At 43.7% G+C, this 23903-nt stretch overlaps 1 protein-coding gene across 8 annotated transcripts in view; it reads left to right on the forward strand.

Moving 5' to 3' along the window:
- The window catches only part of CWC27 (CWC27 spliceosome associated cyclophilin), a 222219-nt gene that overhangs the window by 120561 nt on the left and 77755 nt on the right, over positions 1-23903 (forward strand). For all 8 annotated transcript variants that reach the window (XM_050947030.1, XM_050947032.1, XM_050947029.1 and 5 more), the window contains one exon: positions 9931-10034. In XM_050947030.1, coding sequence (XP_050802987.1) covers positions 9931-10034 — 104 coding nt within the window. The remainder of the gene's footprint in view (positions 1-9930; positions 10035-23903) is intronic.

The following is a 23903-nucleotide window of genomic DNA, read 5'->3' on the forward strand; positions in this document are numbered from 1 at the left end:
AGCTGTCTGGCATTGCAAGCTTCCAGAGGGCTATTGCCACTCGCTTCTCCACTGTGAGGGCTGCTCTCATCTTGGTGGTATGGCGTTTCAGGGCAGGGGAAATCAAGTCACAAAGTTCAAAGAAAGTGCTCTTATGCATGCGAAAGTTTCACAGCCACTGCGAATCGTCCCACACCTGCAAAACTATGCGGTCCCACCAGTCTGTGCTTGTTTCCCGGGCCCAAAATTGGTGTTCAGTGGGTAGAACCTCCCCCATTATCAGCAGGAGCTCCAAAGCACAGGGGCCCGCAGTTAGGGAGAATTCAGTGTCCATGTCCTCATCACTCTCGTCGCCGCGCTGCCGTAGCTGCCGCCTCCTCGCCTGCCTTTGCAGTTCATGGTTCACCATAGACAGCATGAGAATGCGTGAGGTGTTTACAACGTCCACGATTGCGCTATTGAGCTGAGCAGGGTCCATGCTTGCTATGCTATGGTGTTTGCTCAGTTCACCTAGGAAAAAAGGCGCGAAATGGTTGTCTGCTGCTTTCACGAAGGGAGGGGTGAGGCTGTATCCAGAACCACCCGCGACAATGATTTTTGCCCCATCAGGCACTGGGATCTCAACCCAGAATTCCAAGGGGCAGAGGAGACTGCGGGAACTATGGGATAGCTACGGAATAGCTACCCACAGTGCAACGCTCCGGAAATCGATGCTCGCCTCGGACCATCGACGCACACCGCCGAATTAATGTTCCTAGTGTGGCCGCGTGCACTCGACTTTGTAATATCTGTTTTATAAAAATGGTTTATGTTAATTCGAAATTATCCCATAGTGTTGACATAGCCTCAGGCAGTGCTACAGCCACTGAATTAATTATCCCACTTCAGAGTTTTATTGTCTATCATAAGAGGGTATTAAAATAAAATAGTAACACTACTACATATCATCCTTGCAAGTGGTGTTAAAACAGTCATTTGTTGTTTGGCATATGTGATTAGGGGAGTATAATTAGGATGCTGGAATTCCAGCATAGAGGTGTTAATGAAGTTGCACCTAGAATACAGTTTCTTTCATCTAAAGTGCCAGTTTTACAGTCAGGTTTTGAAACATTCAGAAATAAGGCTGGCTTTATTTCTACAGTGTTATATCATCTACCATAGGACAAAATTGTAGTTTTTTTTGTGTATTAATGTTAAGATGAATAATGTGAAACTAGAATGGATAGGATTACACTACAGTTATTCTGCATGCTTCTGATTCACCTGCCAATAATGATCCCATCAATAACACTGGTCTACAATTTTTGAGAAGTCGTCTGCTTCAGAGATAAAATGTGATATTTATTATATATTTTGATGTGCTGAATTCAAATATGACAATTAAAACAACTGATTGGCTACTGTTTCTAAGATATTTAAGCTTTTACATTTTATGTCTGTGTATATTGTGTAGATAGTAGAGTTTTAATCATAAATTGTAAACCTAGGTCTTTTCATGTGTTTATGATTGCTTTACATGATAATATTTCACCTGTCCTGTTTATGTAACACTTCAAAAATCAGCAAAAGGGTTATATAAATAAAATTTAGTATGAAACAAAAGGCAAAAAACTATTATGTACATAGTTTAGTCCTATTCAGTGTCTACTCGGCGCTTCTTGGCTTGTCTCTTGTATTCATTAAATGGAGCATCTCTTGTCACTGTCCAGCAATAGTCTGCAAGCATTGATGGGCTCCATTTGCCCTGATAGCCTGCCAGGAGATTCCACTGCTGTAGTCTGGAGCCCAACAGCCCTGCCTTACTCTTGGGTAGTTCCAAATCCCTGACAAGGTCAATCAGTTCACCTTGTGTTATGAGGTGTGTTTCAGAGGAGGAGGATGAGAGAAAATGTGGGTCCTGTGACATTGATGGTTCAGGACCAGAAGTTTCATCCTCTTCCTCTTCCTCGTCTGACTCAAGTGAGAATGATTCTGGTGCATCAGGAACCGGCAGTCCTCCTCCGTTGGGTACTGGGTGTATAGCTGATGGAATGTTTGGATAATGCACAGTCCACTTTTTCTTCTTTGACACACCTTTCCCAACTGGAGGCACCATGCAGAAGTAAGAATTGCTGGTATGATCTGTTGGCTCTCTCCAAATCATTGGCACTGCAAAAGGCATAGATTTCCTTTTCCTGTTCAACCACTGGCGAAGATTTGTTGCACAAGTGTTTTGGCATATGTCCGGGGCCCACCTCTTGTCCTGATCTCCAATTTTGCAGCCAAAATCAAGGTGATAGGCTTTCTTAACCATAGTGGTTATACTGCGCTTTTGTGATGCAAAAGTCACTTCACTACAAACATAGCAGAAGTTATCTGCACTGTTCACGCAAGTACGAGGCATCTCTGCTCACTTTGGCTGAACAGAAATGTGTCCCTTTGCAAAATCAAACACTGACAAATAAGAGAGCACGACACTGTATGATTTCTAGAGCTGATATAGGGCAATTTGTTCAGCAGAGTGATGTAAGCTTCGTTATGATTGCATCATCCATGACTCCTAGGAATAACATGATGCAATTCTTATCATGTATGATGCAATACCAGCTTCAGATTGCATCATTCATTGTTTTGCGTAAAAAGCAAGTACTGTCCAAACCCAGTCATAGATTTATTCATAGATCCAGTCAAAGATGTATTTTAGTCATTTCTGGTTTAAATTGAGATCCCTTCCCTTTATAACTCACTTATCCTCCGCCATTCCCAAGTCAAGGGTCGTAGATACTGACCCAATAGCATATCTTGAAAACTAGAGCCAATCAACAATTTTAAGCATCATTTTCTTTCTCAGTGACCCAGAATTAGTAAAGTTGGACTACATTTATTTCAGAAGCATTTTGGCTGTAGAGCAGTGTAATTATATGTGTTCTTGAATCTTTTATCTACTGCTCTGATACAATGTTGACATCTGATGAATTCATGCCATTGAGTATTCTGGAAAATATGTGATTAGAGAAGAACTGAGTCCCGTCTATGCCACAGCCAAGTAGGAGAAACTTGATGTTTGTTTGGGTGCCCTGCTCAAGTTAGCCATGTGCTCTACAAATGTTGTCTTTTAAAACTGGGGAAAATACAATTTACACAAAGATGATGTAATAATAGAGCTTTAGTTTGGAAGGCCATGTCAACAGATAATGACATTGCTATAGTCCTGACTTAGTCCTGCAACAGTCATATCCTGGAAATGTGAAAGATTCGAACATCATAGAGTTGTTTCTATCATGTAATTTTTCAAAATACAATGTTATAAGTTGTACAAAAGAGAGGGAAACTGTATCTCAAATTAAAGTGTTTTTGTGACTGCCCACTAATCTATAGATAATAATCAAGGCCTTATGACTGCCAATGAAGAAATGAAAGCACCGCATGGTGTGCGCACAAAGTGTGATTTAAACATTGCTCTTGCAACAATAATCTACACAGGAAGTACATAATGCCAGAGTTGTAGAACAGCATCAAACCTATTTTACAAATTTTATCAATGCCAGATGATGAGGCAACCATGTAATCACCTCAGGGCAAATTTTAGAACTGCTCACTATGCAGCCATAGTCTGCTTTTATAATCTGAATGAAAAGAGTTCATTTACTAACTTCTTATTTTCTTTTGATCTTAGTCTCATGGGAATTAAACTCTTGCAAGATTTTAAAAAATCAGGTTGGAAACCGATTCTACATACTCTTATTTGTAGAAAAGAAAACAGCATTGGATGAACAACTGGATCAAAATACCAAAAAGATTCTTAAAGTTTGGTGAAATAGCAAATAAATAAGGATGGATTACAACCAAACCACTTTTTATGAAAAAAGTATTTTAAAAAACAGAAGCTGAGAGAGACAAGAACTAAATTACAGATACTGTACTGTGGGGAAAATATATTTCCACCTTAAAATATTAATAACTGAATGGAAGTAGTGTCACTAGTTTAAAATAAAGGTACCTTTGGCCAGTCTCAAAGATAAAGTGAGATTCTTGTATTCATGGAGTACAATGTGATTTTTGAACATCTAAAGTAGCAGTTGTTTAATTATAGTAATTTCAGTATCCAATCTGAAAATTATTGTAGTGGTCATGAGAACCACTTAGCACCCCTCAAAATAAAAAAAAATATACATCCACTTACAGAAGTGGTGCAGTGCACTGTTAGGAAGGCTAGAAATATATATCACCAGCAATGAATGGCAAGCTCTTTAAATGTTTTGATAATTGTTGGTGAGATTAATGTTGATGAATGAATTTAAGAGGTATTCTTTGGAATATCTCGCTTTAATTTGCAAGAAGCAGTGTGGCAAGGCCTGCCACATAGGCATGATGTTCTTTAACTCAGTATATACAAGATAGATAAATTATCCTAAAGTGCTCTAAATGTTGTATGCACTACATGAGGCTTACTTACTGTCAGTAATCTACTCTGTTCTCTGAGTGGAAATAATGGCAACCATTCTGTGCCAAGGACATTACATTCATGTGTTTTAGGTTGGTAAATGAAGAATAGGCACGGGGAATTTAGATCAGCAAAATGCAAACTGCAAATTACTGTAATTAAAATGTCATGAAGACACACGAGCTGACACCTGAAATCTTGAGCAAAGAAATGTAGAATCTTGATTCACCACAAATTGAGGTCCTATTTCCTGTAGTCCCTGGATTTTTCTTTGAAGATGCCAATCCAAGTTCAGATGAAGGCTTATTAACAGTGAACAATCATTCCAAAGCAAATTAGATGCAAACACAGAAGAAGAAAGTGGAGAGGACAGAATTTCAGCAATATCTGTGTATAATCACGGAGCACTGATCATGTGAAATACACTTACATTTACCTGATCCAAACCTATAATCAATGAAAAATGAATCCTCATCACACTCGGGGGAAAAAATTCTCCTTATCTCTGTTTGGCAATTACTTTAACCTTGTGCATGTAAATAACATTCTTCTTCGAGTGCTTGTTCGTGTCAATTCTAATCAGATGTGCACGCGCCACATGCATGGTTGTTGGAAAGTTTTCCCTTAGCAGCTCCCGTCAGGTTGGCTGTGGAGCCCCCTGGAATGGTGCCTTCATGACGCTCAATATGTGATCCTGCTGACCTAACCCCTCTTCAGTTCCTTCTTACCATCAGACATGCCAAACCAGTGAAAAAAACATAGGAATTGGGCTTGTTTTTGGCTTAATAGGCTTGTGAGTAGCTTGTTGGCTAGTTTTTGGCTTGTTGCTTGTTGTAGATTTGTTGCTTCTTTCTTTTTTTTGATCTGCTTCTGGCAAGCAGGGGCAATAGGGTGTGGGGAGAGTCAGGGGTGCACAGCGGGCCAACCACAGTCCCAGATTGCACACTGTGGGGCGGGGAGGAGGGGGGCTAGTCACATAGGGATTGGCTTCTTTTGGCCTTCTTTTGAAACGGGATTAGCTTGATTTTTGGCTTATTGTGAACGTTGGGGTGCTTATTTACCGTGTGAAAGTTGGCAACTGTGCTTACTGTCTGTGACAGCCGTTGGAACTGCATTCGCTTTCCTAGCAAGTGCTTCCCTTAGCTTTCTTCTTGAGTCTATATATATGTCTATGTATATAAGTAGTTCAGATTAGGGTGCGGGGTCCTCCCCTGTCCCTTACCTCCCCTCAGGTCCTGGGCATGCCTCAAGGCCAAGAGCTTAAACCTTGCAGGACCTGTGGTAAGCCCATGCCAACAGGTGACCCCCACAACGCATGCCTGAAGCGTTTGGGGGAAGAACACCAAACAGACAGGTGCAAAATCTACAGGTCTTTCCACCCTAGGACAAAGAAAGAGTGGGATTTTCTTCTGAAACAGCTTCTGATGAAGTCCGCTGTCTGTCCACAGCACGCCATGGTGCGCCGGGATGCAGCACAGAGTGCATCAGTGCGTAGCGCCCCAGCCTTGGTGCAGGACATGGCACCAAGGAAAGACTCTGATTCAAGAGACCCTCAGCACTGGTGCTCCCCAGCACCGCAGGCGACGCAAATAAACCAGGCACTGCTCGCATTCACCAGCACTGCACAAGCAGCACAAGACAACTGCCGGGTCATTCCCCAGTGCCGAAGGCAGCGCCAAGCGCAACAGCAATGCGTCCCATGAAGGAGCACTCAGCACCCAAAGACCAGGAATCAGCGCCATTGACTTCGGTTCGCCGCAGGGGACCGTTGAGCCCGGCGCCCAGCGACTCTCTGGACAGACAGTGACAGGTGGAGGAGTTCGAATCTCTCTCTATCCCAGACACTTTTAAAGCTGCCATCATCCCCTCACAAGATCCAGGAGATATGTATGCCGCCCTCAACTTGAAGGATGTGTACTTTCACATCACAATCACTCAGCCCCACAGAAAGTACCTCAGGTTTGTGGTCAGCGGTACCCAGTACCAATTTCTGTCCTCCCGTTTGGCCTGTCAGAAACACCTCGAGTCTTCACCAAGTGCATGGCAGTCGTTGCCACTACGTTCTTGCAGCGGCATCTGATACAGATGTTTCCAAACCATGAGAACTGACTGATCAAAGGCTGCTCCAGGGCCCAAGTGGAAACTCAGGTCACATTTATCAGAGCCACCTTCGACAGCCTGGGTCTACTTCTAAATGAAGTGAAATCGACTCTGTCTCCTGTCCAGAGGATAGAGTTCAGAGGCGCAGTGCTGGACTCGACCCAAGCCAGAGCATTCCTGCCATAGGCAAGGTTTCAGGTCCTCAGCGACATAATCCAAGGCATCATGCAGTTCCCCACCACTACAGCGAGAAACTGCCTGAAACTGCTTAGACACATAGCTGCCTGTACCTGTGTGGTGCAGCACGCCAGACTCAGGCTTCGACTGCTCCAGTCATGGCGCATGTCAGTGTATCGCCCAGCCTGGGACAGCTTGGACAGGATTGTGAACCTGCTTCGCCCAGTCCTTGTCTCCCTCTGGTGGTGGATTGACGCTCAGGAGGTGTGCTCGGGCCCCTTTTCTGCCTTACAGCCATCTCTGTCATTGGTGATGAGGAGCTCATCTCGGAGACCACAGAACCCAAGGCCTGTGGTCGCAAGCAGATCTGGTTCTCCTCGTCAATGTCAGAGAGCTAATAGCGGTGTGCCTAGCATGTCAGACATTGTCCTTACCAAACCATACAATGTGTATCAGTCATGTCAGAAAATCTGACAGCAGTGTTCTATATCAACAAACAGGGGAGTGCACTCTCCTCTTCCCTGTGTCAGGAAGCCATTATGTTGTGGGACTCCTGTGTAAAACATTTAATTCACCTGCAGGCATCATGCCTCCCCAGGGTACAGAACGAGCTGGCGGACCACCTCAGCAGGTCGTTCCACAGCCACAAGTGGTCCCTTTGCCCAGACATTGCAATTTCAGTCTTCCAGAGGTGGGGGTTTCCTCTGATAGACCTCATCGCCCCATGATGCAACAGGAAGTGACAGCAGTTCTGCTCCTTCCAGAATCACAACCTGGGCTCCAGTGTCAATGTGTTCCTCCTCCATTGGGGAGGTTCTCTCCTATATGCATTTCCACAGATACTGCTCGTTCACAAGGTACATCACTCATAAAAAATTGTACAGGGATTTGGTTGTGGAAAGCAAAATATATCAATGAGTAGAGATTGTCACTCTCAGTAATTGAGAATGAGGTTGGTTGTCTGTTTAGAAAATACAATCTGAGGGAAAGTATTTGTTACTTTCCTGACTGCACTTCTCATCAGCACTCCAGCTCATCCCTCCTGGTATTGCCAGTGTCTGGAGATGTGTTCTAGGTAGCTATTTCTTGACCACCTGATTGCATCTGACACAATGAGTTGATGCATCAACTGAGTATAGTGTTGGTTGATTCCACATTCTATCAGTACTCGCTTGTTACTAGGGTCCCATGCACCTAAGGCTCCGACAATCAGTGCCTATGTCTGGAACCGGTAACTCTTAGCTCTCAAGGTTTCAACCAGAGGGGCATATTTCTCTACTTTTTGAGCTTGGGCATCATAGAAGGCCGGGGTCCGGTTCTCAAAAGGCACTATGACATCTATCATGATGATCATCTTCCAGTCCTTATTGGTGATGTCCAGTCGCAGTTGGCTGTTGGTTCTGGGGATGGCAGAATTTATGGCAACCTTCCCCACAGGTGGCGGAATAGCTCTGTCCAGGTGATCTTGGATGGCATTGTGTCGCATCTTCCAAGCTTGCAGCTACACAGGATGTGGAGTAGCATCTTGTTGGTGTAGCCACACTTTGCTTGTCCCAATTCCTGTGGCGGACGGTTCTGTTCAGTGGGATGCAATGGAGCCAGCCTATGTTGATAAACCTCCAGTCGGCAAATCGGGTGAAGCTGCCCTCGGGGAGGAAGTGGTTGCTGGCATTATTAAAGATGGCCCAGTTTTAGCTGACTTAGGGGTCCTTCCTTGGTCTGTGCATCCCAGATCTAAGCTTTCTCTCTAGGGGATATGTCAATCTCTTTTATATTCAGAGTAAACATTAAAAGCCTAAGTGAGTCAGCAAGAATTAACCTGCAGCTACCCTGAAGAGTTCCTGCACCTGTTATCAAAGTGAAACAACAGAAGTATCGTACAGATGTGAAGGACAGAATAAGCATAGAGTCGAGACTGTCCTCTAAGCCTAAGTGGTCCCTTCAGACAATAGGGCAGAGTTTGCACTATTCCTGACCATGCTATACCTTTTGTGTAAATAAATCAGGGATTTCATGTTCTAGTTATTCTGCTACTTTTCACAAGCATCCCATTCACACACGATTAAAAATAAAAATCAAAAGAATTAATCAGCACATAATTCCAAGTTTTGACTCGAGAGGCCCAGGAAAGGAATAACAAGGGTATTACAGATCAGAATTAAAGTGCACTGACAGAACTGTGGGGGAAAGCTTGCACAGCACATTCCTGCATTATGTACGGTTCTAGCCAGTGTTGCTATTCAGTCACTTTCATGAGCTCTAAATTAGTTACAACTTAAAAAGCAAAACAGAGAATATATAAATTAGAATACCAAAAAAGCTTGAAATATAGTGACCAGTAATCAGGTCTTTCACGCTTTTTCTATCACTAACCAGACTTCATTTTGGAACTCAATGAATTATCCCTTCATACAGTAGGATTGTCTTTTGCAAGAATTGAACAAACACTTTTGGGGGATAACTTTGGACAGTCAATAATTCATGTACATATTTTTATTAATAATTGAAGAACCAAAGAAACAATCCCCCATGAAAAAGTAATTGAAAGAAAACAAGTATCATTCTGATCATAATATGAAAGTTCAGCAGAAAACGTTGAAAACATCATATAAACTAACAAAACAGGCTCATCACTCAGTGGTAATATAAGGTCTGTCTCACCCTTTTGGTTTTTTCCATTCTGCCTTTTTCAGATGTTCATTGTTTTGTGAAGTTCATAACACTCAAAATATATTTTTAAAAAATACTTAATCTGGTATTGGATCATATATCTGCAGATTCATCAACTCCATTTATGAAATCTTAGATTGGAAGAATTATCACTTTAGTAAATTGCATTTCACAAGACAATGTTATGTTTGTTTTGAGATCCCACTGGTTTTTATTTCCTTTAAGTGTGGTTCTTGTAGTTAAGTATTATGGATTATACAATGTTAAATTAATGAATCAAAGTATAAATGTAGGGTCCCTGTTCTGGTTGTCTTTTGCGTTTGACATATTTCTAATGGGCTCTTAAAAGAAACCATTTATCATACTCTTTTGTTGTCTTTGCTAATGTAAAGAACAGCTTTTTTTAAGGTTCCAATTGACTTTTAAGCCAAGTTCTTCATGCCAAACTTAACAAGAGTGAGGCAATACATTCCCTTTGTTTACATCAGAGATTTACTGCCCATTAACTTTGACTCTGTTTCTCCTGAGTGGCTTTACATTCTTAGAAGATTAAACTCATGTAAATATTGTTCTCTTTGCAGTGAGGAACTACGCAAAGAAGTACGCCAGCTGAAACGTGAACTACTAGAAGCAAAGCAAAAGAGAGAAGAAAATTCCACAAAATCAAAAGAAAAGAAAGATGAAGGTAAGCACATATCATAGAAGGTGGTAACTGTAAATGTTTTAGTTAATTTCTCATCTTCAACATCTAGGATTATTGGGTATCATGTGGATGAATTTAAATAGGATTGCTGAATTGGATAATCTACAAGGAAAAAAAAATCCTTAAAAATTTACAACAGTAGCAACAAAAATATACAAGTGTACAAAAATATAAAATGACAAAACTCTATCAAACAAATGTATTTGCATGTTTGTTCCATGCATATACATTGATTGGAGAGCTGCTGCAGCTGAAATTTCCATTGTTGTTACTCTGTATTACTGTATTCCCTAAAAAAGGTTTATCTGTTACAGCCTGTAATATAGCAAGATAATGAGCAGGTGCCTAACCTTAAGCACGTTAATAGTTCCGTTGACTTCAAACTGCTACAATTCCTATGAATGATTTCAGTGGGACTGTTCACATGTGTAAAATCAATTGCTTAAGTATCTTGCTGAATAGGGACCATAGAAAATATCTGCTGTGGCAAAGTTAATGAAAAATATGTGTTTTGTTGTATCCTTAAAATTTTTCATTGCTGTAATATGATTTTGTTCAGCCACCTACGTGCAAAATTTAACTGGAAGAATATTTGATATAAAATGAATCCAGTTCTGTTGCCACCCCTGAATCTGTTCATTCTTCTTTGAGTGATTGCGTATGTCCATTGGACTAGGTTGTGCTGGAGAGTTTTCTTTAGTAGTAGTAATAGGGGCCACACTTCTACCCTGGTATTCTCGTGCTCTGAGCCGAGGATATAAAGTATGGAGCCTCCCCACCCGTCCTTCAGTTCCTTCTTACTGTCCATGGCTGGTGATCGAAACATGTTGTCTGTTTGTTCCGTCAGCAAACAAACCATTTTTAGTTAGTTTCTTGTTGTCAGTTATTTAGTGATACTCATTTTCAGGTCTTTGAGATCTTCCTTTTGTCCTTTTTTTTTTTCTTTTTCTTTACCAATTGTCCACTGTAACCCAATCACAGGCTGGAAAGGATTTAATCTCTAATTAATTATGACAGGTGTCATATGCACCTAATTACTTGCTTCTCAACCAGACGGGTAGCACTGGAAGGCATCAGGTGATAACTAAACAGATACCTGGTGCTCATAAAAGGGGAGATGGTTCAGTCTGAAGAGGAGAACCCAAAGGGACTCCAGTGAAGGAGCCTGAGTCAGAATCTGCAAAAGAGCAGAGCCTTCAGAGAGACTCATTCTGAGGAGCCAGTACTCAGCCTCAGAGCTGGAGGAGAAGACTCCAGAGTAGTGGAAGTGGATTGAAGACTGAGATCAGAGAGAGGAAGATGTGTTGAGAGACTTTGATAAATAGTTTGAGCTTTTGTTGCCCCAAAAGAGGTAGGACTTTAGATGCATCTAAGAGTATGTCTACAGTACGAAATTAGGTCGATTTTATAGAAGTCACGTTTTAGAAATCGATTTTATACCGTCGATTGCATATGTCCACACTAAGCACATTAAGTCAGCAGAGTGCGTCCTCACTACCGTAGCTAGCATCAACTTACGGAGCGGTGCGCTGTGGTTAGCTATCCCAGAGTTCCCACAGTCCTCACTGCCCATTAGAATTCTGGGTTAAGCTCCCAGTGCCTGATGGGGCAAAAACATTGTCACAAGTGGTTTTGAGTACATGTCATCAGTCTCCCCTCCCTCCATGAAAGCAATGGCAAACAATCGTTTTGCGCCTTTTTTCCATGCAGATGCCATACCACGGCAAGCGTGCAGCCTGCTCAGCTCAGCTCAACTCATTGAGACTGCTGCTGTTGTGTCCTGGGTGCTGCTGGCAGGAGGTGGTGCAGTAGGGTTGCAAACCATCATCCTACACCGCTTCCGCTGCAACTCTGCTCTGCTGCTATTGCCTTGCAAATTTCTCCATGTTGTCTGTCATGGGCTCCTGGGTATGTGTGTTCTTCCTCAGGAAATGTGTGCGGTGCTAACAGTCGTCCCCCGACGCTTCTGCTGCAAGTCTGCTCTCCTACAGATGCCATACCAGGGGAAGCATGGAGCCCGCTCAGCTCACTGCTGCTGCTGTGAGCATTGTAAACACCTCGTGCATTATCCTGCAATATGTGCAGAACCTGCAAAAGCAGGTAAGAAGGCAACAACAGTGCGATCCAGATAGTGATGAGGATGTGGACACAGACTTCTCTCAAAGCACAGGCCCTGGCAATTTGGACATCATGGTGGTAATGGGGCAGGTTCATGCCATGGAATGCCGATTCGGGCCCGGGAAACAAGCACAGACTAGTGGGACCGCATAGTGCTGCCGGTCTGGGATGATTCCCAGTAGCTGCGAAACTTTCGCATGCATAAAGGCACTTTCATGGAACTTTGTGACTTGCTTTCCCCTTCCCTGAAGCCCAAGAATACCAAGATGAGAGCAGCCCTCACAGTTGAGAAATGAGTGGTGATAGCCCTCTGGAAGCTTGCAATGTGAGACAGCTACAGGTCAGCTGGAATCAATTTGGAGTGGGTAAATCTACCGTGGGGGCTGCTGTGATCCAAGTAGCCAACGCAGTCACTGAGCTGCTGCTATCAAGGGTAGTGACTCTGGGAAATGTGCAGGTCATAGTGTATGGCTTTGCTGCAGTGGGGTTCCCTAACTGTGGTAGGGCGATAGATGGAACACATATCCCTGTCTTGGGACCGGACCACCTTGGCAGCCAGTATGTAAACTGCAAGGGGTACTTTTCAATGGTGCTGCAAGCACTGGTGGATCACAAGGGACGTTTCACTGACATCAACATGGGATGGCTGGGAAAGGTGCATGACGCTCGCATCTTCAGGAACTCTGGTCTGTTTGAACAGCTAGCTGCAGGAAGGAACTTACTTTCCACACCAGAACATTACCATTGGGGATGTTGGAATGCCTATAGTTGTGGGTTCTTGGGGACCCAGCCTACCCCTTAATTCCATAGCTCATGAAGCCATACACCCTGGACAGTAGTAAGGAACAGTTCAACTATAGGCTAAGCAAGTGCAGAATGGTGGTAGAATGTGCATTTGGACATTTAAAAGCTTGCTGGCGCATTTTACTGACTAGGTTAGACCTCAGCGAAACCAATATTCCCATTGTTATTAATGCTTGCTGTGTGCTCCGTAATATATGTGAGAGTAAGGGGGAGATGTTTATGGCAGAGTGGGAGGTTGACGCAAATCGCCTGGTGGCCGATTATGTGCAGCTAGACACCAGGACGATTAGAAGAGCACAACTGGGCGCCCTGTGCATCAGAGTAGCTTTGAAAACCATTTTTATGACTGGCCAGGCTACGGTGTAACAGTTCTCTTTGTTTCTCATTGATGAAAACCCGCCCCTTGGTTGACTCTACTTCCCTGTAAGCCAACCAACCTCCCTTCTTCGATCACTGCTTTCAGAGGCAATAAAGTCATTATTGTTTCAAAATCATGCATTCTTTATTAATTCATCACACAAATAGGGGTAGCCCGGAAGGCATGGGTGAGGAGGGAAGCACCAGCTGGGGTGGTGGATGAAGGGAGGAGGGAAGGGCAAGGCCACACTACAGTTCAAAACTTAATGAATGCCAGCCTTCTGTTGCCTGGACAATCCTTTGGGGTGGAGTGACTGGGTGCCCGTAGCCTCCCGCTCTCCCCTCCTACTCCCCACGCGCACACACATATTCTAGGGTGTCTGGGTGAGGAGGATATGGAACTTGGGGAGGAGGGCAGGCGGTTATACAGGGGCTGCAGTGGTGGTCTATGCGCCTCCTCTCATCGCGTTCATTTAACGCTTTCCTGGACTCTGCCATTGTTTGCCTCCAGGCATTCTGCTGAGCAATTTCAGTGCAGGAGGACTGCATGAGCTCCGAGAACATCTCGTTGCGAGTGCTTTTTTTTTGCCTTCTAATTTGCGCTAGCCTCTGGAACGGAGATGATAAGGGGAGCGTAGAAACATTTGCAGCTGCAGGGGGGGAAAAAGGGAGAGTAGTTTGTAAAAAGATACATTTTAGTGAACAAAGGGAAGACTATTTCACACTGAATCAAGTGATTCACATTACATATCATGTGTGCTTTCGGTACAAGGTCGCATTTTGCCTCTTATATTGAGTTCCTGCTGGTTTGGTGTAAGATATCACACACGCTCAGCTGGGCAACAGAATTCAGCTTGGAGGCAGCCATGGTAAGGCAAAGGGTTTCGGCTTCTTCAGCCTTCATAAAGTGGGAATGGTTTCAAGCAGCAGCACCTTCCTTTCCCATACCAAGCAAAGCCTGTTGGGTTGGCCATTTAAAAGGAGGGGCTGTGGTTTTAGGGTGAACGTGCAGCACAATCCAACCTCCCCCCTCCCCCATTCTCTGGGTTAGTCGCTTCACCTCCTTGTCCCCTGGCTTCAAACTCTGCTCTAAGAGTCACAAACTGATGCTGGTGACTGGCCTTCACTCTCATAGCCTGAAGTGCTTAGGTGAGGGTCACATCAGGGACAGGTGTTTGATTTCCCAAGACAAGAACTAAGGGGGAGAGAGAACACCCCAGGTATTTCCTCTTGAAGGCCCCTCTCTGCCCAGCATTGGTACAGCCTCGGTCGACTAGAGAGAGTTCCTTCCTCTCCAGGAGTGCTCTCTCGGCCTTATCTGGGGGTAGAGATGGGACGAGATCCCCTTTGCCATACCTCAAAGGGGGACAAATGCTTGGGGCATCCACAACTGCCAAAGCAGAGAATGATTTCCACATCAGAGTCCTTGGTATGGGACTCCTCAACCAAGAGGCTAGCTACTCAGGTACCAAAAGTAGTACACGCCCTTCAGCCCACTCCTCCCTGATGCTGCCATCACATTTCAGGACAACTGCATCTGTATTTCTCCTCTAAGGTCCAGCAAGAGCCCCCACTCTAGGCTTCCAGCTCCCCAGCCATTGGCTCTCTTGATTGAAGGCACCTATCTCTCTTCCTTCTGTCTGGGCATTTCCAAGCTGCACAATCCCCTGACTATACTGTGAAACCTTCAGCAAAAGACAGGCTGCCTAAAGAGACCTCATTTGTCTTCTCTTCAGAGATGATACACAGTGTAATTGCCACAGAGTGAGTTACCACACAGCTCTTTCTAAGAATTAAAGGTGAAAACATTGAAAATAAAACACATTAGAAACAATAAAAGAATCTACACGTATGTTAATAAGCTTATCAGAGATCACCCCAACTCCAACATGGGTTCAGGCAGGTGAGCAGTCCTTCAAAAAACCCCACCCAAGAGTTTTCACAGATGCAGATTCATAACACCCTTGGCTCATAACAAGAACCCTCGTGATTTTGTAAGTTACTCATTTATCCAATTTGGGACTTTGAAGAAACCATGAATAGGTAGTCAGCCATACAGTGGTTTTCTGCTCAAGGTTCAGCTTCAAAAGGATGGATTTGGAAGTGGGTCATTTGCATTCCTTCACTCAAGTTTCTCCTAGGAAATTCATTTCACACGTATTGTCCCAAAAAGTCGTCTGGCATTCCTAATACTTCCCAGAGATGGTTTTTCTCTAAAAGAAATTCCATACAATCCTATTATAGTACGTAAACTTCTGTATTTTTAATACAGTGGACTCCTAAAATACTTGATTCAGTAAGGTTTAACTTAATCCCATAAGGTTTGTCTAGGATATTGCAGCATATTATATCTGTCACAGCCATATACTAGTGGCTTGACAAGGTCGGAGTGTTGATTCCAGGGCCATCAAGACGGATTACTTTCTTGTCTCAGATGCTGGAGCCTCACCTCTGTTCCAAGCAAGGCACAGGCTCATTTCAATTGTGATTGCCTCAGAGGCTTACACATCCGTGAAGGATCTCCTAAGCCTCTCAGTACCAGCTTTGCTGATTATTCAGGCTGACAGTGCCTTGCCAGACCTGTCACATGTGGTGCATACATTGATTCCCACTTCAGGATCTGTTATGGCACCAGCAACTTCTGGTACTATTTCCATCAATCTCAGTGCCAACTCCAAGACTAACAGTAACTGCTCTGCTGCAGCGCCTGCTACCAATAGCTTGGAAGCCCCTGATGTTGTCTGAATGGAATTTTTTGATCTAGAAACAATTGGCCCCTGGTATCATACCAGTCCCATCATTGATCCTATTGGTTACGCTGGGGAATGCCTCCACCATATAGAGCTTTGTCTCCTCTGTACTACAGAAATAAGTTCTCAAGAAGGGAAGTCTCTCTGATACCAAAAACCATCCATAGTCCGTACCTGGCAACCAGTACACTACAGAAATAAATCCCTGAGGTTCTGTCAGGCACTGAGAGTCAGTATTGTTTGCTGCCGGTGTGATGGGTTGGATCACAGAAACCCCGTTGGGACTGCCATCTGATGTGCCAAGACTATTTCTGCCCTTGCTTACCCTGTCTTAAAATAAATAAATAAAATATAAAATATATGGAAGTATTCCTATCTCATAGAGCTGAAAGGGACCCCGAAAGGTCATCGAGTCCAGCTCCCTGCCTTCACTAGCAGGACCAAGTCCTGATTTTGCCCCTAACTGGCCCCCTCAAGGATTGAACTCACAACCCTGGGTTTAGCAAACCAATGCTCAAACCACTGAGCTATCCCTCCCACCCTAGACATGCCAGTCTGCTCCAACATAGACCCTGGGTCTGAACCACATGCCCCAAAGCTGCAGACTTAACTGAAAGCAACTTAAGAAGCATTCCTGTCTTTAACACTCAGATGCCCAACTCCCAGTGGGCTCCAAACCCCAAATAAATCCATTTTACCCTGGATAAAGCTTATACAGAGTAAACTCATAAATTGTTCACCACCTATAACACTGATAGAGAGATATGCACAGCTGTTTGCTCCTCCTTGGTATGAATACATACTTTTGGTTAATTAATAAGTAAGAAGTGATTTTATTAAATACAGAAAGTAGGATTTAAGTGGTTCCAAGTAGTGACAGACAGAACAAACTGAATTACCAAGTAAAATAAAAGAAAACACGCAATTCTGAGTCTAATCTAGTAAGAAAACTGAGTGCAGATTAAAATCTTACCCTTAGAGAAATTCCAGTAAGCTTCCTTTTACAGATTAGTCTCCTTCTAGGCTAGGTCCAGCAATCACTCACCCCCTCCCCCGTAGTTACTGTCTTTTGTTCCAGTTTCCTTCAGGTATCCTTGGGGATGGAAAGGCTATCTCTTTAGATAGCTGAAGACAAAATGGAGGGGTCTCCCAGGGGTTTAAGTAGACTTCCTCTTGTGGGTGGAGACTCCCTCCTCTCTCCTATGCAAAGTCCAGCTCCAAGATGGAGTTTTGGAGTCAAATGGACAAGTCACATGTCCATGCATGACGGAGTTTCTTACCAGCCAATCCAGTTGTATCATATATACATTCATAAGCATATTCCCATGAAGCCTTATGGGGTACACCATCACAACCGGCTTCAGACAGGCCTCCAGCATCAGTAGTGAAAGTCCAGCCCGAGGTGGGTTCTAACCTGCCTCCTCTGATCACATTGTCCTCTTCACCAGGTGAGGCCCTGGTATGAAAATCATCTTCCTGGTACAGATGATTAAGTCCTACCAGAGAAGCTAGTACTCGGCAAACATCCAAATTGTTCTTTACATCCAAAAGAATTTACATGCATGCTATTAAGCTTTCCAGTTTCCAGAGATCCACCCAACTAGCTCCAACATGGGCTCTGGCAGGCAAGTCCTTCAAACCTGCCCCCACCCCCACTCCTCACGGGACCTTTTGTGGTCAGAAGTTCATAACAGCCTCAGCTTAGATTTAGAATGCTATCTTATGGGGCCTCAGTAGCCCAGGTCCTTCCAATGCTTCCCTAATATTGGAGCCCTCTGTCGACCAGAAGTCCAGCCTATTTGCTGGATCAGCAAGAAGGCTCTGAGTCATCTTAAATTCAGGCTATTTATTCAGTAGTCCTTTTTTAGTCTCTTGGTCCCTGGAGAATCTATATTGGGTCTTTGAACTGCCCTCATGTAATAAGGGATCATCAGACAAAATGCTCCCTCCTCAGGGAAAAGCTTCAAAGGATGAGTTTGTAGGTGGGGGGTTGAAATCTCCTCTACCCCCATACTTCCTAGGAATTCCACTTCACACACATTGTTGTAAAAGATCAATTGTGTCTACTATATTGTTCAGCGTAGTCTTTTGAAGTTCACATTATCTTCCAGAGATTGCATTAATCCTTCCTCCTAAAAAAAATCCTTCCATCTATAAAATCCCATAATAATACACAAACATTGGCGTTTACAATATAATGAACTCCAAAGATATTAAACTTAATTTAGTAGTTTAACTTAACTCCATAAGGTTTGCCCAGGATATTGTCATACCTGTCACAAGCACATTCAGCCTCTATGGTTTTGTGGGAAATGTCCCCATCATGGAACATGTGCAGAACAGCAATGTGGCCCACACCTTTGCTAGATGAGATGTGTTTACTACCGCATCAAAGGAAGATGAGAATGTAAGAAAGCAGTTCTGTAGTCCTTCTTACAACGAGACTCTTAACCCCACCTCAAAGGGAAAGTTCTTGGGAGTCACCTAGTAATGGACATATGCAAAATCACTTGAAGAAAAAAGTCACCTTCTTGTAACTGTTGTTCTTCAAGATGTATTGCATATGTCCATTACCTGACCCACTCTCCATCCCCAGTGCATCGGAGTCAATCATCTAAGAGCTTGGTACAGAGGAACAGAAGGATGGGCGGAGAGCTCCTCCCTTTATACTCTTGTCTCAGAGCTTAGATTTTGATATAGAATTAAAAAATAGATAAATGAAAAATAGGCCATGTGAACTATAATACTATCTTGGTGATCTGTTCCTTATACTGATATCAAAGAACTGTGATCAAATGTGTATTAGAATAATGTATTCATTGATTGTGAAAGATTTAATAACATTCAAAAGTCCATGGCAGGATCACCGAGCACAAGATTAAAACAGAGATGCTACTGCATGAAAGAAGTTAAACATGAGTATGTTCCAGTCAAAGAAGAAATGTTGATTAATGCGTGATTAAGTGAAGCACAATATTGAAACAGTTTGATAATGTCAACATTAGATATTGCGGTCAGCTCATCCTGCTAGGTGCTACGGTAACACAAGTAACAAATAATAATCCTTGATAATAGAAAGTATGAAGAAAACATTCAGAGCATCTATTCTGCTGTACCTAGTATTACTAGTAACATATGTTGTGATCTAACTCTGCAGTAGAGAAATTTTTTATATAACTGATTGTAGGTGGATGCACAGGAAAATTACTAAGATGGTACACGGTTTGATATAGATATATGTATTTAGTAGTTGCCAGGTGAACTGCACTTCTGATCCTTCCTGGTTTCTTGGAGCTCACCTTCTCAGGGTCTGTGACCATCACCTCTTGCTTGGGATGGAAATTGTATGATTCTCCCACTCTGACAGTTACTGGGTTGCAGTCTCCTGTGTAATCAACTGTGATTATCTCAGCAGATCTGAGTTAGGCTCAGACACTGCGCATCTAGACTGACAGTGGTGATCAGTAAGGCTAAGATTTTGTCATGGTTATTTTTAGTAAAAGTCACAGGCAGGTCAGGGGCAATAAAAAATTCACAGAAGCTGTGACCTGTCTGACTTTTGCTGCTATGGCACTGTGGTGACTGGGACCTGAAGGGTTCCCCCTCTGCCCATGGCAACTTCCAGCTGCCAGGAGGAACCCCCTCAGCCCACAGCGGCTGGAAGCTGTATGGTGACCATATTTCCCAAAGAGAAAACTGGACACCGCCCACCGCTTGCCCGAGACGTCCCCCTCCCTCCTCGTGAGGCTGTCACCTGTCACTGGAACCCTGAGGAGGGCCCCTCAGGAGTCTGTCACCTGTCACTGGAGCCTTGCAGAGGGCTGCCTGTCACTGCTGTTGCTGGAACCCTGCCAGGGCCCTGCTGGCTGCCAGCTCCAGAGTCCCAGAGCCGCTGGGGCTGATGCAGAGAATGTCACGGAGGTCTCTGGAAGTCACGGATTCCATGAATTCCCTGACCTCTGTGACATAAATGTAGGCTTAGTAATCATCAATCAAATAGCCTTCTTAAAGCAAAGAATAATTTATTTCATGCAAAAACATTTAAGAAAAAATGTATCATGGAAAACAAACAAATACCTTCCTAAATGTATCATGAAAAACAAGTACTTGCTTCTCTCTAATGCATGGGAAGGCCCAATTCCTTTAGACTCACTCATAGAGCCTTGCACTCTTATCAGCATGTCCCCTTAGACAGCTTCTTGGCAAGTGTCCCCACCATTGCAGGAATCAGCACCCTTTTTAACAGTTTGTAGTCCTTTAATCTAGTAGATCTCAGCATTGCAAAGCAAGATTTACAGCATGTTTGGAAAAGGATAAAGGATCATTGAAGCTAACAGCTGGGCCCCATTATCTGTCCAGTGTGTACCTAGATCAAGGATGGGCAAACTTTTTGGCCCGAGGGCCACATCTGGGAATACAAATTGTGTGGTGGGCCATGAATGCTCACAAAATTGGGGTTGGGGTGCGAGAGCGGGTGAGGGCTCTGGTTGCGGGTGCTGGCTCCAGGGACTAGAAATGAGGAGTTCAGGGTGCAGGAGAGGGCTCCAGGCTGAAGTGGGAGAGTGGAGTGTGGGGGAGTGAGAGCTCTGGTTGGAGGAGCAGGCTCTGGGGTGGGGCTGGGTATGGGGAGTTTGAGGTGTAGGAGGGTGCTCCGGGCTGGGACCAAGGAGTTTGGATGGTGAGAGGGGGATCAGGGCTGGGGCAGGGGGCTGGGGTGTGGGAAGGGGTGCAGGCTGTGCCTGGGGGTGCAGGCTCTGGTGTGGGACTGGGGATGAAGGTTTGGTGTGCAGGAGGGCTCTGGGCTGGGATTGAGGGTTTCGGAGGGTGGGAAGGGGATCAGGGCTCGGGCATGAGGTTGGAGCACGAGATGAGGCTCAGGGATGCAGGGTCCGGGCAGCGCTTACTTCAAGCGGTTCCCAGAAGGCATGTCTCTTCTCCGGCTGCTACACAGAGGTGCAGCCAGAGGGCTCTGCATGCTGCCCCTTCTGCAGGCACCACCCCTGGTGAGTCTTGCCCGCATGCTCAGGGTTTAACTAATCGCCATATTTGGGGTCGGGAAGGAATTTTCCTCCAGGGCAGATTGGCACAGGCCCTGGAGGTTTTTCATCTTCCTAAGCAGCATGGGGCATGGGTCACTTGCTGGAGGATTCTCTGCAGCTTAAGGTCTTCAAACCACGATTTGAGGTCTCCAGTAACTCAGACATAGGTTAGGGGTTTGTTACAGGAGTGGGTAGGTGAGATTCTGTGGCCTGCATTGAGCAGGAGGTCAGACTAGATGGTCATAATGGTCCCTTCTGACCTTAAAATCTATGAGTCTATTGGCTGCAGTTTCTGGTCAATGGGAGCTTTGAGGGCGGTGCTTGGGATGGGGGCAGAGCTCAGAGCAGAGCCCTCTGGCTGCCCCTATACGTAGGAGCTGGAGGGGGGCCATGCCGCAGCTTCCGGGAGCCACGTGGAATGGGGCAAGCCCCAGACTCTGCTCCCCAGCAGGAGCTTGAGGGTGAGATTAAAACGACTGGCCACCCCAACCTAGATTTTCTTAAATCTGGGAAGCCATTGTGTTGCTTCCCTGTTTGTATTTCTCAAAGCCCCAATAGAAGGTGGACCAATGCATTCACAGAAAAATCTTATAACCCAGCATTGAATAACTTCCCCTCCCTGACCAGGTCACTATAGGTAGACAAATCATAAATTATATGGTTTTTTGATATGGCATTGTTCTTATACAATTTGGCATGTGGGCAGTTGGTGCAACATTGTTACAATTCAGTAGCACAACATTTTTTTTTTCATTTCATATTACATGATATAAGCTATAGGAAAAGACTTCAGTAGAAACTTCTTTTTTCCTCCTGCTTCTTAATGTATTCTAGAGTGGTTTCTTGCAACCTTCATTCAGTAGTGTCACTATTGCTATTCGATAGCTGTGTGTTAGGAAAAAAAGCATTTCAGTATATGAACTGGTTGATGATCACACTACGTACCCCAATTTTAGTTTTGGGGTTCTTTTGACCTTAGCAGGCAATCAGCTTAGACCCTTAAATGGAGGGGATCTCCCTAATCTTGGATATGAATTTTGTAAAATCTAATACTAATAGAAATGTCATTGTGAATCTTTTTTTAATTTAAGTGAAAACAGTTTAAATTTTCAGCACTTTCAGGCAATGCAAGTGTCATGGTATAATTCCCCACTCTGAACCTTAGAGTCCAAAAGATGGGGTACCAGCATGAATTCCTCTAAGCTCAATTACCAGCTTAGTACTTGCAGCGCTGCCACCAACCAGGAATTCCAGTGCCCGGTACACTCTGGTCCCCCCAAAACCTTGCCCGGGGACCCTCAAGACCCAGACCCTCTGGATCTTAACAGAAGGAAAGTAAGCCCTTTCCCTCACCGTTGCCTCTCCCAGGCTTCCCCTCCCTGGGTTACCCTGGAAGATCACTGTGATTCAAACTCCTTGAATCTTAAAACAGAAAGGAAAATCCACCTTCCCCCCTCCTTCTCTCTCCCCCTCCCAGACTCTCCTTGAGAGAGAAAGTAATCCTAACACAGAGAGAAGATTAACCTTTCTCTCCCCCTTCCCTCCTTTCTCCCCACCAATTCCCTGGTGGATCCAGACCCAATCCCCTGGGGTCTCACCAGAATAAAAAAACAATCAGGTTCTTAAACAAGAAAAGCTTTTAATTAAAGAAAGAAAAAATAGTAAAAATTATCTTTGTAAATTTAAGATGGAATATGTTACAGGGTCTTTCAGCTATAGACACTGGGAATACCCTCCCAGCCTAAGTATACAAGTACAAATTAAAATCCTTTTAGCAAAATACAAATTTGAACTCCTTCCAGCCAAATACACATTTGCAGATAAAGAAAACAAACATAAACCTAACTTGCCTTATCTGCCTAGTACTCACTATTCTGGACATATAAGAGACTGTATCAAAGAGATTGGAGAGAAACCTGGTTGCACGTCTGGTCCCTCTGAGCCCCCAGAGTGAACAACAACCAAAAACTAACAGCACACACAAAAACTTCCCTCCCTCAAGATTTGAAAGTATCCTGTCCCCTGATTGGTCCTCTGGTCAGATGACAGCCAGGCTCACTGAACTTGTTAACTCTTTACAGTCAAAAGAGACATGAAGTACTCCTGTTCTATTAACCCTTAACTATCTGTTTATGACAGCAAGATTATACAATCCCATGAGAATTTGGAACCTAAACTGAGTATAAATTAACTAGATACAAGTAGAACTGAATAGTCTTTTTTCATTGTCAAATCCAAAGTGCAATAAATAAACAGCATAATGAAAATAAATTGACTTTTTCTTTTTAAAAGTCGAAGGTAAAATTAGTAACAGGAAATTGTTTTAAAACATTTTAAAATTCCCAAACTCTCCCTTTAATAAACTTATTAAAAAGATTTAATATTGCAGTATTGCATGAAAAATAATACTTGTTTGTTTGAATTATATGCATTATGTGAGCCTGCAAGGTGATGGGCTAACCATCAGGAGGATATTAAGAATCAGGATGTACTTTCTCAAAGGCTTGAATGGGTATTAGAAAAGATCCAAGCACTTGTTGAACAACACATCAATTTGCAGACATTTCTAGTTATTTCTGTGGTTGAAAGAAATGTAAAATATAACCCATTTTGGGGGTGGGGGAAAAGCAAAACGAAGTCTATATGAAACCTCAAATCCCTAGTTTGAATACAGTAACTACATACAAAGCTGTGTTATCTGGCACTTTATCAACCAGAAAACTCTATTAACCAACATTTCTGCTATCTCCCAATTCTAGACTTCAGTCTAGTAACCGGGACTA

The sequence above is a fragment of the Gopherus flavomarginatus genome, chromosome 3 (assembly GCF_025201925.1).
Source record: "Gopherus flavomarginatus isolate rGopFla2 chromosome 3, rGopFla2.mat.asm, whole genome shotgun sequence".
Classification (NCBI taxonomy): Eukaryota; Metazoa; Chordata; order Testudines; family Testudinidae; genus Gopherus; species Gopherus flavomarginatus.